This window comes from Danaus plexippus, chromosome 10 (assembly GCF_018135715.1).
Source record: "Danaus plexippus chromosome 10, MEX_DaPlex, whole genome shotgun sequence".
Classification (NCBI taxonomy): Eukaryota; Metazoa; Arthropoda; class Insecta; order Lepidoptera; family Nymphalidae; genus Danaus; species Danaus plexippus.
The window spans coordinates 6692261-6708982 of record NC_083543.1 but is presented as its reverse complement, the minus strand read 5'-3'; the positions used below and the strand labels follow the sequence as shown (position 1 = coordinate 6708982).

General features: G+C 33.3%; 3 protein-coding genes across 3 annotated transcripts; 1 reads left to right on the top strand and 2 right to left on the bottom strand.

Annotated features, from left to right (window-relative positions):
- Positions 1-8: 8 nt before the first annotated feature.
- Positions 9-5300, bottom strand: LOC116767029 (sphingomyelin phosphodiesterase-like). The gene is made up of 10 exons (XM_032657177.2): positions 5163-5300; positions 4903-5036; positions 4561-4722; positions 4285-4449; positions 3830-4195; positions 3267-3442; positions 1832-2026; positions 1579-1749; positions 712-883; positions 9-350 (listed from the first exon to the last, which is right to left on the bottom strand). Exons 1-10 carry the CDS (start codon positions 5224-5226, stop codon positions 9-11), a joined length of 1947 nt encoding a protein of 648 aa, XP_032513068.2. The 5' UTR covers positions 5227-5300.
- Positions 5301-8184: 2884 nt separating this feature from the next.
- LOC116766693 (60S ribosomal export protein NMD3) lies at positions 8185-13670 on the bottom strand. The gene is made up of 9 exons (XM_032656729.2): positions 13495-13670; positions 13243-13377; positions 13003-13153; positions 12439-12682; positions 12022-12315; positions 11511-11620; positions 11041-11198; positions 10301-10471; positions 8185-8423 (listed from the first exon to the last, which is right to left on the bottom strand). Exons 1-9 carry the CDS (start codon positions 13542-13544, stop codon positions 8237-8239), a joined length of 1500 nt encoding a protein of 499 aa, XP_032512620.1. The 5' UTR covers positions 13545-13670; the 3' UTR covers positions 8185-8236.
- A 957-nt stretch (positions 13671-14627) lies between these two features.
- On the top strand, positions 14628-16404 carry LOC133318937 (ATP synthase subunit beta, mitochondrial). Its single transcript, XM_061521469.1, has one exon. It carries the CDS (start codon positions 14745-14747, stop codon positions 16287-16289), a length of 1545 nt encoding a protein of 514 aa, XP_061377453.1. The 5' UTR covers positions 14628-14744; the 3' UTR covers positions 16290-16404.
- Positions 16405-16722: the final 318 nt, after the last annotated feature.

The following is a 16722-nucleotide window of genomic DNA, read 5'->3' as shown; positions in this document are numbered from 1 at the left end:
TTTTTTATTTATAATTTCGATGAAAAATATAACGAACGTAATTCTTCGCATTTCGAACGCTCCCATAGCACGGTGACAACGGTTTTACAGAGGTTGTCAATTTTGCAATTGTCATTGCAATTCGGCCATCTTGTGTCGCTTAGTTTTGAGTAGAAGGCGGCATATAGATCCAAATATTGAGTTTGATTGGTGACCATTCGGTATACTAGGTTGTCTAATGATGCCGGCGATAGATCTGGTATTCCAAAGGTGCCTCTGACGTCATATAGTTGGAACCAATGAGGACGTCTATTCGGTGTAAGATTTGCTTCCGTAAGATTGTATATGTAGTTGACTATGTTCAATGGTTCCTAAAAAACGATGGATTGATACACTATTTTATATATAATATGTATTTTAATGGTGTCCCTAATTAATTAATTCAATTGTGATTTTGAATACAATTTGTGCGGAATCTGTAGAATTTTGAAAGATCTGTGCTGTTCTGATGATAAATATGTAGTAATTACCTAGTAATCTAATAACTTATTTATCTTACCAAAAAGTATTTGGTGACAATAATTTTTAACTTCATTTAATCGAATTAAAACTTTAAGCAAGACAAAAATACATATTACCTCGACGTAGGTATAATTTTTTTTTTATAATAGCGACAAAGTTTAAGTAATAAAAACAGATTACAAAGGAGTTCTCATATACTAATATACTCACAAATGTATTGTTATCTATGGTGGCGATTTTGTAATTTACGTTGTAATCCGAGTAAGATGTGGAACTTCCTACGCCCCAAGCCATCGCGACAGGATCCGAGCCGTTATAGAATATTTTGAATTCATCAGAATGCAAATGACCATTGAATTCAGCAGTTATCGTTTTTTTAAATCTGTAAATATTCATTACAAATTTAAAGTCCTTGACCGAATATTTTTTTATGATTATTGTGTGGAACTTTATGGCATTGAGAAAATACAAAAAGTACCAAACAGTCGCTGTATTTATTTTATATATTAATATAAAAGGCAGTCATGAAAGCACAAGTTATGTTACAAAAAAAGAAATGGGCAGAAATAAAACTTTTGGAATCTTAATGATAAGACTAATTTCAAAGATTTAATTCGCGAATTTCTTTTTTTTAACCGTATGGTTTGACAATTTACTTGGCAGTTTTATTTGTACCTGTTTTAATTTACATAATATTTTTTTTTTTGCAATCGGTATTCGGTTTCTCTCATTCAATAACCTGCGTTATAATAAAAGTGTAAGGATTTGTGAATACGAAACTTATCGATGAAGGTGAAAGATGCTATTTTGTGGTAAGGACGGTCTACTTGTATGATATGGTAAACTAGACGACGCTAAAGTCCTGTATACCTCAAATGAAATAATGTTACGAGCTAGGGTTTGATGTCTAATTTAACTACGGTAATAAACTGAAAACACAAATGTTTAAATTGTAATACCGCTTGTATCTCGTTTTATAAAACACTCACCCTAAAACGACTCCGCGGCCTTTTTACACACCAATCTTATTTCTAGAATATTCGGGAAACAATAAGTTTTAGGTAAAATAATTATTACCTATTAATAATTCTATTATATTCCCTTGTCCAAGTGTAAATGAGGTCATGTACTCCTGGCGGAATGTGAGACAGTATGTGAACCTTCTCTCCGGCGATTTCTGCTTTGTATAGTTCGGATACTAACCATTCTAAATGTCTCTTTGCTTCCAATGGATCATACACCAGCCACCTAATTGAATAAAAAATATAAAAACTTATGAAAAATACTGTTCTTGTCTGTGCACCTATATTACGCATAAATATGATCTCACCAATTGCTTCTATATGCAATGTTACTGTTTATGGAAATCACTCTTAATCCTGGTTTAATGAGTCTCGTAAACGCTCCTTTTTCCAAAATAGTTATCTTGGCTTCCTCTGTTAAGTAGTAGTCCCATTTTTTAACCAAGGCCTCGTAAAGCCAAGTCGTATTGAGTTTATCCCCTTTGATCGAACTCGGAGCAAATCTGTATTAAATTTGGTAAGTGTAATCACTACAAAGGTACCCTACCCCTAATGTTTTTTCTTTGTACCTAATCATTAAATACTCTAAAAAAGGTAATAAATACATCACAGCTTTACCTGGCAAAGGTTACAAAGTGTTTTATGTTATATCTAAATTATTAAAACCTTATCTATATTAGTGTTCGATACTCAATCATTATAAGTCAACCAATAGTCTTGACACGCTGCCGCGTTAACCACTACACAAACTACTCGGTGCCACTTTTGACTCTTCTATAACTCAAAACTTCTTAAACGTAAACACATAAAACTACGTCTGTTTGATTATATTCATAAGAATATGTAGAAGCCCAAATATCACGAAGCTAGATCAGATGGTTATAAGGATATGAAGGTCGAAACGTCGTCAATTTTAAAGCTAACTGACATATAGTACCTAAATCTAACCATCTTCCAGATGCCCTAGAAGGATGAAATTTGGAATCCAGCTCGGTAATTGTGTGCAAGCATAGGAAAAAATAAAAAAGTCATTAAGTAAGTGGTGTCCACATAAAAAAAAACTTGTAATACGCGCGAAACAATCGGCCATTGTCGCCCTAGCCAATCAGCATCACGCTCCGACGAATGGTACAAAATTATAAGCGGTAGCGATTTGGTTAAAATTTTGTTTTCATTACATCAGTAATTTTATGAAGTTATTCAACATTTTAATACTGATAAAAACTGGCCGAGTCAGATCTAATTTTCATTAAGATTTCACATTGACTACCTGACTAATGAAGCAAAGAATCAAGAGTTAATACTTGTTCATAGTGTTATTTTAATTTCATAAACACATATTTCGATTTTGCATAGAACTTAGAACATTTAGATCTTCATTCTTTTACCCAAAACCAAGCATCATTTTTATATTAAACTTGTGTTGGCTTATTTAATGCTGACCAACAATCATTCCTTATTAACAGACACTAAAAAGAGGACGCTGGATAAGACACTTTGAACTAAGTTTCAATTAAATTCGCCAATAATTCGTTATATGTAGCTACTTGTCATTTACAATTAAACCTTACTCATAAGTTTTTTTAACATACTTGTCTCAAATTGAATTAATTAAAAAAAAATATAAGATTATTAGGAAATGCACTCATATCATTTTTATTATGATTTGGAAGTTTTTAAGTCCGGGTCAGTTTTTAACAGAGAACTAAGTCTTTTGGCACGTTATATTGCAATAGTACTCACTGGTTTGTTGGTTGAGATTCGTGGTTTCCTATACACGGTACAATCAACACATTGTCCCCAAATTCTTTTCTCATTTTATCAATAACATATTGGTTCATACCATTTATCATTTCAAATGTCGTCTCCCATACGTGATGATCAATATTATCACCTATATAATAAACTACATCTATATCCTAAAAATAGTTAAAATGTCAATTTATATAGTAATTATTATTAGGTAATTATTCTATATTGGTTTCGTAATATATACATAAGTAGTGTAAAGAATTTTAATGGCTGCCTCGTGAAATGATGGTAATGTCATGTCAGAGTTCATTAAGATTTAAATTTAAACGCAAAAGGTACTATTTCTATTTCAGATTCTTGCAACTTGTATAATGTCTTTTAATTAATTGACATAATGCCTGCAAAGGATTAATTACCTATGGGCTACGATTCTCTGAAATTATTGCGTGAGCACTTTTGAAAAAGCTTATATTAGGATTGTGTGGAAAAAAACTTCTAACGCGTTTTGACAAAGCATTAAGCAAGTAAATTTATTGTTACCGGTAAGTGCTTACCTTATGTGCGGAAGCTATTCTTTCAATAACATCGTCGTACGCCCATAGAGGGGTGTCGCAATTCCTATAATCTCCCCAATAACCGGCGGGCGGTGAAGTGTTGTTATTTCTTGACACAATATTTACACTTTTAATACCCGTAGCTGCGTCTAGATTCAGCATGTATGTATCACCTGTATTTGACAGACTTTTGTCTACATGAGTCTCTAGTAAGTCATAATTGAAGGTTAATCTCCTTGGAGTTTGTTCCTTCCTACAACAAGTCGGTTCATCGCAGTCTGCGACTCCATTTGGTTCGTAAAACGGATCTATGTGCGCATCCGAAATTAAAGCAATTTTCAGTGGCTTCGAGTTCGATTGGCGAGACTACAAACAAAACACAATAATCACAAATTATCTTTAAATAAATTTAAATCAACAAAATATCATTGAAGTTTATGTTAGCAATTTGTTACCTCGGTCTCCATAAATTCTGAAGGTTCTGGTAAATCAACAGACCACTCAAATCTCGGATCATTGTAAACACAAGAGTTCGGATTATTGGCAGTTTGAAACAGTAATCCACAAAAAGTTCTTGAGGCTACGCCTGGAGTATTTTTTATTATATAAATTATTATAGGCTAAAATTATCAAAACATTGTATATTAGATAGTTGTTATAACAATGCAGCAACAATCTCGTTTAACTAAACAAGTAAAATAAAACGATACTCATTTCATATAAATATTTACCAAATTCAAATCGATAAGACCACTGCATGATTTCGGGCTAAGAACTCCCAGAGTGGAGCATAATGTGGTTATGGTGTTTATAAGATTCTGCTCGGATTGGTTTTCTTCAACCATGTCTATGAATGCTGAAAATATACTGCGACATAGTAGGCAGGTCAGGGTCTGTTAATAAAATATATATATTATATTTCAAACTTATTTTCGACGCTTTATTTATCTTTTAACATGTGTATCTATGTAAATAGTATTGTCAAGTAGAATCTTTGGACACAATTTTAAAGGAGGTATCTTAAAACGATCTTCTCGCTACAATTGATAAGACGGATACGTCCAAATACTCACTGTTCTAGTATGAGTTTCCTGTGTTTTCATCAGGTACGTTGGTCTATAAATATGAAAAACATCGTTTAACATACTTAAATCATTTTCCGAGGCCTGGTTTTTTATGATTTTCTTAAACAGACCGGTCAAATCATCTAAAAAGGAAATATAGGTGATTTTAAAAATTCGGCTAACGACATCCTATTTAGTGTATTTTATTCAATAATTCCTAATTTAAAATAATTCAATAGAATAATATATTTATCAGATATTTGCTTTACCTTCAGATATAAGTCTCGCAGATAATCCACTGACTAAGACTAAAAATACCAAATACACTTTCATCTTAACCGAATGTTGAAGAACAGTGAGAGATAAGTTTCAGAACATTCATATATAAACACGACAAGGAACTATACCTATTCAATTATTTGTAATGAAATCCGAGATCACGCTTTGCACGCTAAATTCATATCAAACTAATTTAATACAGATATAACATTTTATCTTTTTAATCCATTTTTAATAATGAACACAATAGAAATTATAATAACAACATAACAAAGGGTGTATTAACTTATTCTAATAATATTTTTTTCAATGCGTTAACGTTACTAATGCCTTGTTTAAATAGCCAAGGAAAATAATTACAATCAATAACTATGGCATTCATAGCATCTTTTTCAATCTTTGTATGTGGATTTAAAAAAAATTATGGATTGTGGATTTTAATCAAAATTATATATGAACTACGTACAGATTTAGTGTTTAAACGGTGTACTACTAGCTACAAAAAGTTTCCTATGTGTTATTCCAGTACTACAGTAACGGATTAAATTACAATCCCAGGTAGGTTTGAGAGATATCTGTTTCAAATGTCGGTGAACGTTCCTTCAAAATCGGTCCAGCCCTCCCACTATCTTATCTATTTAGTGAGATTAATAAATTTATATACTTTTAATATTACTTACAAACAAACATTCCATTTTATTTATTTGTGTATATAATTATGTACACAAGCAAAATTGAACATTTAAAATAATAATAGTATAATATAGGTAGGTATATATTTAACGTTTCATTTATACATGAGATCTATAAGATTAAAACACATAGTTTAGACAAATATAAATATCCCTTAATTAATCAATCTCTGATTAATTTTTGGATGTCTACGGGGATCATGACCAAAAAAAAGAGAAAAGGTTTGTTTACGAGCAATTTGAATATGGAACATACGATCAATGAATAATCCATAAAATTCCCGGATGACAAAAATACCGACGATTTTGCTGCAAAGCAACATACAAACAGATATTCTAAATATATATATAGATAATACATGTGTATATCATATCTTTGCCACTTCAGACGAGCTCATGAAATCGGCGCTTGGATGCCTGTTATCAATGAATTATCGCAATGAACTTGGTTTGGACGACACGTGATGACGTGACACATCACGAAACGACACGACAATCTCTTCATTAGACCCACAAAAGTAGTATGGCATGGGCGTGTAACAGCTATCAAGATACAAAATGGATTAACAAAGGTTTTAGAATTGATAACTAATTAGATATTATTTCCTGTATTAGAAGTTTGCATCTGCGACTAAATACAGATTGTAAATAGTATTTTAATTATATAACTTGTTTGACACTATCGTGTGTGAAGATTAATGATTGAAACTGATTGTAATTAGTTGGACAGTTACGAATTGGTAGATGTACTTAATTTCAAATACGAAATTAAAAATTAATTGGTAGTTTTATATAAACAGATAAGAATTGAAGAAGTAAATTAGATATTAATTCATTTTATGTTTTGAATCATTTATCTGTTCAACGATGGAAAATGGCTAGACTTGTTCGCTATTAGCCGAAGTTTAACGAGGTGATTATCGCGATGTTAACAATTAAAAGTACGAGATAAAAGGAATTTAGTCTAGACTTTCCTCAAATTACTATATCTTTAAATTTAGGCGTTAAAGTAGTTGATTTCAAAATATGGCTCGAAAAAAAATCAACTAAAACATTTAAATATCTCTAATAATACATATCTAAATATAATCAATAATTAAAGACATTTAAAATTATCAGGTGTCACCTGCGTAGCCACCTATGCTAGTGTAGTCACAACAATGAGTCTTGGTTGACATATATAGAGGCGAGAAAACATTCTCGCTCGAGCCGTTACGGGGATCGGACCACTTCGACGGAAAGGATTCTTCAAACCTTACCTGTCTACGAGGTTACCTTCTATAGCTTGAGAGCCTTACAACACTCAAAAAGAAAGGATTCGGTGACGTCAGTTATGCTGACGTCATACTCTTTAAAAACTACGAGGGGATACTACCTCCAACACATCATGGGATCTATGAAATTTTCACTAATAAGGAAATTAAAGTGTCTGTAATTCCAAATTATAAATTAGGTTTACACTAAACATAGAATTGCTAGATCAAATCTACAATTTCAATTTTTTTTTCATCCTCTTTGGATTTGTTACGACTAATCTGCAACGGCTGGACAGATTATCATAACAATACAACTCACAGGTCGGTATTGCTATAAGAAGTGACTTAAGCTACTTTTAATCGACTTCTAAAAAAAAAACAAGTTCTTCATTCAATTAAATATTTGTTACGTTATATACTCCTTCAATAAGAGACCATTATCCAAAATTACTTTTTAAATGATAGACGTTGAGGTAGTTCCACGATCACAAAAGTCAGGATCTGTCGAAGAGGTTAGAGAAATAGGAATAAGAATTGTAACGTGTATTTCAAAGAGGTTAAATATGCAGACAAAACCGCAGGCAACAGCTTGGCAATAATAAAATCCGACAATACGCGGTGAATACATATCACGAGCTTACTAACAAACTCACTAAGAATGGGTTCGTCGTAGATTTCTACGCGGGAGAAGTGGAAGCGGGAGGTGTAACAGCTAAATCTCTCTACGAGCTACTAAAAAAACTGAACTTGTCCAGAAATAACATCAACACATTCTTAGAACGTAATTCGAAGGCAGCCCTAGTAGGTTTGTTTCAAATTTGGTTAGGTAAAGAGAGGAGATTGGACGGTAAAGCATTTAACGCGTGTTAGATAGGGGCCCCTTAAACCTACACCTGGGTCGCAAGTCCCAGGCACTGTTGAAGCTCCTCTCTCTGCAACGGACACGGCACCCGCACCGTGAATTCATTGAATGCTGAGAAAATTCATCTCTAATTGTATGTTTAATTTTTATTTTATAGGGAATATAATGATCACCACAGTATTACAGAAATAAAACTCATATATATATAGCCAAAGTATTTATAAACATACAATTACAATACATGTATAATGTTCTCAAACTTCAGTCATATCAACGTCTTCTATGGCCAGGTCGTCCAACATCTCGGCCAAAGTGATCCTCGGTAAGGACGGATCTATCTCGTCTGTGTCGACTGGTATTTTATTACTATCCTTGAAGATGTTTATATTCTGACGCAGAGCTGGATCTTCCTCCAGATCGTCCAAGAACTCGTTGTAGTCGCTGGAAAAATAATTGATAGTTAACATTTATATTGAACGATTTTATAATGTGTGAATCGAGAGTCTCTCATTCGGTATACAGATTAAAAAATGTATCATAATTAATTTATGATTTACGAATAACGAAAAAAATATAAATAAGTATATTATAACAATTAAATAATTTATGATCAAGCGGTTGTTTTTTCATGACTGTTCTTTTTATCAAGCAGAATATAAAAATTCCTATCCGGACTGAACCTGTCTATTGTCTCGCTTATCAGTGAAGCTTGATGCGTTATTTTTTATATACTTTTCCTAAAATCTTAAACGATAATTTAATAATTTTTGTATGTTAAAAGACCGGGTTCAATAATATGTGTGTATATATATATATATATATATATATATATATATATTCTTCAAACGTCTTGTCGATAAACTCTATGTAATTATTCTACAGATAACATTGAAAAGAACAAAGCAGTATTACAGACAACTTATTTGTGTATATTATCGACAAAGAAACATTTTATGATAAAACCATCACATTTACTGACAGATTTATCAATGCGAGTTGATATACAACAAAACTATGTTTAATGCGGGTCTTAATGACTTAAAAGAAATAACTAATGACAAAAAACATTCCAATAAAATGATGTAATATTATCTTATAGAGACCTTCGTGGTAACATTTTATCGATACTGATTTAAAGACATTTTCTTTATACTATTAGTGAGAGTCTGCTCTCAAAATAAACATTGAAATTTTCTAGTTTATCGTACAAAAACTTCGCATATATTATCATCAGATGTGTGAATCTAAATTTTTATATTGTCTATGGTAAGTATGGCAACGAGAAGTCGTGGTGTAGGTTTATGGTAAAAGTGAAAAAAAATGAAATTACTACATAAAGTATTGATGATTCATAAATCCGTCAATATATAACTGTATTAAAATACATAGAATCAATAAAGCCGATATCAACAAATATTATCTATGATAATACAATGGGGGTGTTGATTACGTGATATCAAGTGTCGAGCTGCTATAGACCGAGACGTGTTAATCCCAGTAATTAAAAACAAAAAACATAATACGATACGAATAAAATAAAATAAAAATATTCCTGTTTAGAGAAAAATTTTTTAAGTGCATGTTGAAATTCAAGCATTTAAATTTAGAACACATAATTTAAAATCAATATACAACAGCGATGAGATCTAAGATTTTCGCGAGTTTTATTCATTTAAATATACAACAGCGAGTTGGGAAGAGTGAATCGCGGACTATAGAATTAAAAAAAAAAAAAACAAGTGCTGCCAATATTAAAATATAAACCAAAACATCTTCTAATAGTCATGTCGTAATATCATGTACATTTTTCAAAGAGTAGTATTTATTGCAAAAATAACTTGTAAACGACTCTTCAAAATTAGGACAAAGTACAGTGCTATTAACCCCACTTCTAGTTGTTGACAAGCTGTTAATAGATGTCGCTACTATTTAGCAACAAAAACATTACATATACGTGTTAAAGGCGTATTAAATACATTCTATTAAAAAAAACTATTATTATTTACTTTTTAAATACAAAAATCTTCAAGTAGTTATCCGAAATTGTGTTCTCATTTCAATTTATAGCAGAATATCAATCGTGAAACAAAAACTGACTTAATAATTTCCTTCACTTCTTTAACTATATGCTTGTTAGAAAGATCCTAGTGTTTGGTAATTTGGTTAAGGACAAAACAACTTTTTTTTAAATTATGAACAATCCTGGCCATGTCTATCACTTCATCTGATGGTGTGTAGAAATGTAGCTATATATGATAAATATACTAGCCAGTATTATATGTCAATATAAGGTTATGTCAATATATGTCAATACTAACTCATCTGTGGTCGATCCATGTTCATGCATGTGTTTAAGTTTCCAGGCTCTGGCACGTCTTCTCGCGGCTCTTTCGCCGTAATGTTTCTTAACGAGATACACGTCTGGTATTATATCACGGTCCAGCTTGTCTAGATTGTCATCATTCACATTAGATTCGCCGAGGTTGTAGCTGGAAATTTAATACATACATGTTATACCACTATCTGAGAACAAAATTGCAAGAAAAAAGTGCCCAACACCTTAATCAAATAAGTACTGCATACTGGACACAAAACACAACTAAACCTATATTTTTACTAAACGAATTTATTCATAAATTACTCAAGAGAAGTATTCAGAATGATGTATAATTTCATTCGATTCATATTTTTGAAAAATTGTTTAAAACGCCATCTATCGAAAGTGAATAGGAACATTATCGGCAGACGGCTATTAGCGCCGCCTTCCAGTCAATGTGACCATTGGCAGTACTACTTGCTGCTCGTATACCCACATACAAAAACCGAATACATCGCGTCAAACCTGGCTTTGTACACATAAAATCTCTGTGCATGCCTCTTATCTTAGTAAATGTCCTTAATGGATATTACATAAACATATAAAAACAATACACTTTCCATTATACATGAAAAACTACACATTTAACTTTTAAATAGATTATATATATATATATATATATATATATATATATATATATATATAGATTTTTAATATTTATAAATTATAACATTTCCTTACCCCAAAACTGCATCTCCAGGCTTAAGTATATGACCCAGATGTGTTCTTGTGTGTATAGGATTTACATCTAGTCCAAGCTCACTTGCTTTCACAACCCAAACATCGGCCACAACATGTTTATTTGATACCATGCCTTGACCTGGGAATGTTTTCTTTTCCTGTATAAAAAATACGAATGAATATCATATATATAGTTTTATTTTAAATTTTAATTGTGTGTTTTCAGTTGTTATTCCACCACTTAATTGAGTCATTGAGTAATTATTAACTTGAGTGTTCATCGAGTTTTAATATATAAATTAAATGTATTAAATGTAAACTACTGCACTTATAACAACTTCAAATATTAATCTTGTGTTGACATATAGGTGAAAATGATATTTGCTTTGTCTTTATTTAAAGATATAAAATTTTAATACAACAATGTGGTGAAGCACCAATTCTAGAAAGTTCTGTAACAATCTACTCACATGTTCCTTTAATATATCAATATCCATCACAATGTATTCAACAAGTTGTTTTGGATTACAGATTGCATTGAATGGGTACCTCCAATACATTGTTGATGAAAGATCACACACTGAAACATTATCAATATAATAATTAATAATAATTGTCAAATTTACGTTATTAACAGAAAATAAAAAATGTATTTTAATAAATTGTTTGACCTATATATAATAATATTATTAGGTTTACATTTTTTTTACAGTATATATCTCCTGTTTGCACTAATTGAATTTGTGTTGTTTTAGATCTAATAACGAGGTTCCTAACAGTGACTTCAGTTGTAGCTGTAAAATTTTATTACATTTGTAAGTTAATCCCGAATTGTGTCCCCTATATTCTACATGACACTGGCAGAATACACTGTGCACGTATTTGCACGTATGAAGGCCATATATAATACAACCAACCAACTAAAAAATGTATACCATTATAATTTTTTTTAAATGTCTTTAATGAAGTAAGTGTAAATACCTTGTCCTGTGTAAGCATCAATCAAATGAATGGTGCTTGTAACTCTTTGCACTAAACATATCGGTGATATTGAACCCAGACTTTGTGTCAACTTCTTTGGTAAGCATACAATGCTATCCTTCGACACGGGAACAATTTCAATGCTGAATGTGAATTTATAATTATAAACATTACTATGTATATCATGAGATATAAGTTTCTTTGAATGCTGACACTTTATAGGTAGGACTGATTGTATGAAATCCACCATTTTACGAGCATAATTCTCTGTAGCATAGAAGAAATCCAAGCCGTCTGGAATATAATTAAAACAATATTGCTATACCTATTTACATACACTAAACAGATTTATATCAAAGAAGTTTTTATATAATAAATATATTTATATTATTAATCTAAAATTAAAATATTACTGACCATGTTTTGGCTTGATACCCAAAGTATTAGAGTGAGCTTTGTGTTTAAGTATTAACTGTTCCAAGTAATAAAACGTTTTTCTATTGCTGGCTCTTTGTCGGACTTGTACCAAAGCACGCCAATAGTCTTGGGCCTCAGAACGGTGACAAGCATCACACATCTGATGTTGGATAACATATTCCACTATGAATGTCTGCTGAAGCACAGTTCCACCCATTACTTCCCCTTGCACTGTCAGTTTAACCTGGAGATAATATTAAGAATAATATTTCAGTGTATTATTAAGTAATAAAACATACTAAGTTCAAATAATTTGCAAAGTTAATATTGTAACTGCACAATGGCCAACTCAAATAGCAATACTGCAATTTGTACCATTGAAATTTAAACTATTTCAAAATTAATTGCTATAAATAAAGAGAAGTCATTATATAAGTGAAATTACTATATTATTATTTTTACAATAAATATGAAAATTGTTGTGAATGAAAAATGAAGACATATTCTCAATTTGCAATATATAGAAATATGTATGTAATATATATTATTCAAACATGAACCAACCTTTATCCTCTTTGAATGTGGCTCAGTCCAAGCAAAGCCTGCATCAGCAAGTTTCACTCTGTTCAGACCCTTCAGTCTCTTAAGACATAGAGCTAACAATTCTCGTGATTCCAGAGCACACGTAACCCATTCTGCAGGTGGTTGAAGGTACCTGTAAGTTAACATATAACTGAATCAAGTTTATGTCCTTAATATTAAATAAAAAAATATGTTGCAACCACATTGACTCGATGTATATACCTTTCACATCCCCTGCAAAAAAATAATGTAGCTTGCTTCGGAATTCCGTCCGTGATGTCGACGTGGGCTCTCAGACAAGCGACGCACATATTTGATGGATTCGGTTCTATAGGTACCGCACATTGACAACATAGTCTGAAAAAGTATATGAGGACTTTCATTTAGAAAATTTACGTACCGTCTCTCAAACTAGGAATTGGACAAATCATAACCTCTACATGAGGTTTGATAATGTATGTATTAAATACTTACACACGTGCGTCACTAGGTGTTAATTCTGTATCAGGCGAAATATACTCCATAATATTATTTTAAAGGCACAACGTGAGAAAAAAAGATTTAACAACAATTATTCAGTTTTGAAGCGAGATATGTGACATCCCATAAACACACATGTTTAACGTTGACATTTTAGTAGTTGATAAAGCTTACAGACCTAAATACCTATAGTAACAATTTATGTCAATGTCTGAACTTTTTTAGTGAGGCTAACCGATATGTATTCCTATTTATACAATATTTAAAACTAGGTTTAGCAATGAAAACAATTTTTCAACAACTGCAGCAGTAATTTGAAATTCAATTCAATCAAGTTAATATTTCCTTGAAATAAATTATTTCATAATAACCATACAAAATTATTAAGAACAGTTCACGAAAGCACATAAATTATTATACGGTGAAGTGAGCGGGACGCTATACTGGCGACTCAGGTTATTCATCCACGGAGATGATGTCTGCAATCGAATGTCTGATCGAGTAGAGGCCTTTTTGTTTAATAGCCAACTGGCTGTCGAACAAAATTTTATCTGGGGTGGTTTTTATCAAAAATTTTTAGAACTGACCAATTTTGGTACCGGAAAACGGAAGCCCAGGTCCAAAAAATCGGTTCTATACCAAAACGCTGAGGCCGCTTCACTGGAGACGAACCGAGAGCTTTTTTTTCGAGTGAAGCGAGAAAAACATGAGAAGGTGCATCTTCTACTTTGAAGACGTAGAAATGATTAGAGATTTTCATCTTTTCTCAAATTCGTTAGATTTATTAGAAAATACTATTTTAAAATAAAATTATTGTCGATCTAGCTTTGAAAAATATTTTAATAAACGTTTTCGGAAGTGATATTCTAATATAGATATGTAAACAAATGCTTATTAATTACAAAAGTACATGTGTAGAAGTTATTAAATATCACTTATTTTTGTTAAATTCCGGAAGTAAATATTATCTACAATATAAAAAAAAAACTGACTAATCATAAATAAAAAGCGAAAAGAATAAAACAAATTAATAATATTAAATTTTCTTGAAATATCGAAATATTTTTGAACGAAACAAATAGACCATAAAGAATATTCAATAAGATGTAACAGCTGAAAAGAAAAACCTAGGTTATCTATGGTCATTATTCCTCTTACGTAAACTGCGACAAGCACCGAATTTTTAAACGAAGAAAATTTCGAAAACTTTGTTACATTCCTATAAACTCCTTTAAAAATCGAACATGTTTTCTACCGTTGGTAGAGCTGGTCTTTTGGCCACGAGAACGGTAGTAAACAACTCTTTGGCCGAGAAGACACCATTGGTTGCCGGAGCCCTAGTTAACAAACGTGATTATGCAGCTAAGGCTGCAGGAAAGGGTTCAGGTAAGGTCGTTGCAGTCATCGGTGCTGTTGTAGACGTGCAATTTGAGGATAATCTACCCCCCATCCTTAATGCTCTCGAAGTCCAAAACCGATCTCCCCGCCTGGTCCTGGAGGTGGCCCAGCACTTGGGTGAGAACACCGTCCGTACCATCGCTATGGACGGTACCGAAGGTCTCGTCCGTGGACAGCCCGTCCTGGACTCCGGCTCACCCATTCGTATTCCTGTGGGAGCAGAGACCCTCGGCCGTATCATTAACGTGATCGGTGAACCCATCGACGAGCGTGGCCCCATCCCCACCGACAAGACGGCCGCCATCCACGCTGAAGCTCCCGAGTTCGTGGACATGTCCGTACAACAGGAGATCCTGGTCACCGGTATTAAGGTAGTAGATCTTCTCGCTCCCTACGCCAAGGGAGGTAAGATCGGTCTGTTCGGCGGTGCCGGTGTCGGCAAGACCGTACTTATTATGGAACTTATTAACAACGTAGCCAAGGCCCACGGTGGTTACTCTGTATTCGCCGGTGTCGGCGAACGTACCCGTGAAGGTAACGATCTGTACCACGAGATGATCGAGTCTGGTGTAATTTCCCTCAAGGACAAGACCTCTAAGGTAGCTCTGGTATACGGTCAGATGAACGAGCCCCCCGGCGCTCGTGCCCGTGTCGCCCTCACCGGATTGACCGTCGCCGAGTATTTCCGTGACCAGGAAGGTCAGGATGTACTTCTTTTCATTGATAACATTTTCCGTTTCACACAAGCTGGTTCAGAGGTGTCCGCTCTGTTGGGTCGTATTCCCTCCGCCGTAGGTTACCAGCCAACCCTGGCCACTGACATGGGTACTATGCAGGAGCGTATCACCACGACCAAAAAGGGCTCTATCACCTCCGTACAGGCCATCTATGTGCCAGCTGATGATTTGACTGACCCTGCCCCAGCCACCACCTTCGCTCACTTGGACGCCACAACTGTGTTGTCTCGTGCCATCGCCGAGTTGGGTATCTACCCAGCTGTGGACCCTCTCGACTCCACCTCTCGTATCATGGACCCCAATATCATTGGTGCCGAGCACTACAATGTCGCCCGTGGAGTCCAGAAGATTCTCCAGGACTACAAGTCACTTCAGGACATTATCGCTATCTTGGGTATGGACGAGTTGTCTGAAGAAGACAAGCTGACCGTAGCCCGCGCCCGTAAGATCCAGAGATTCCTGTCCCAGCCCTTCCAGGTAGCCGAGGTGTTCACCGGCCATGCTGGAAAACTTGTGCCTCTCGAGGAGACCATCAAGGGATTCTCTCAAATCCTTCAGGGAGAGTATGATCACCTACCAGAAGTTGCATTCTACATGGTTGGACCCATTGAAGAAGTTGTAGCTAAAGCCGAAACTTTGGCCAAGAGCTCATAAATTCTAATATAAAACCTATTCTATTTATAAAAAGGAATTATTTGTTTTTGTAGTCATCATGTAATAATTATTGAATACACCCTTGAAAAACTAATAAAAATGTTTTATTAGTATATGTATTTATTTCATTCTCATTAATTAAGATCCTCATTTTTCTTAATTTGATATTATTTCAGGTACTAATTATAAAATTCTTAATGGTCTTGTCATAAAACGATTGTACACATATTTTTCTCTTGTCATAACTTATGTACCAGTTACAAACGAAATAATATATCAAACCTCTTTTAAGGATTAAGGTGTATTAAGAACTGTTTCATAAAATACTGACAATCTTAATATTGAATAATTAGTACTGAAATTTCCAGTTTAAAAGAAAAATGTCTTATTCTTTAGAAGCGACACAATTGTACACAACTCAGTTTAAAATTAC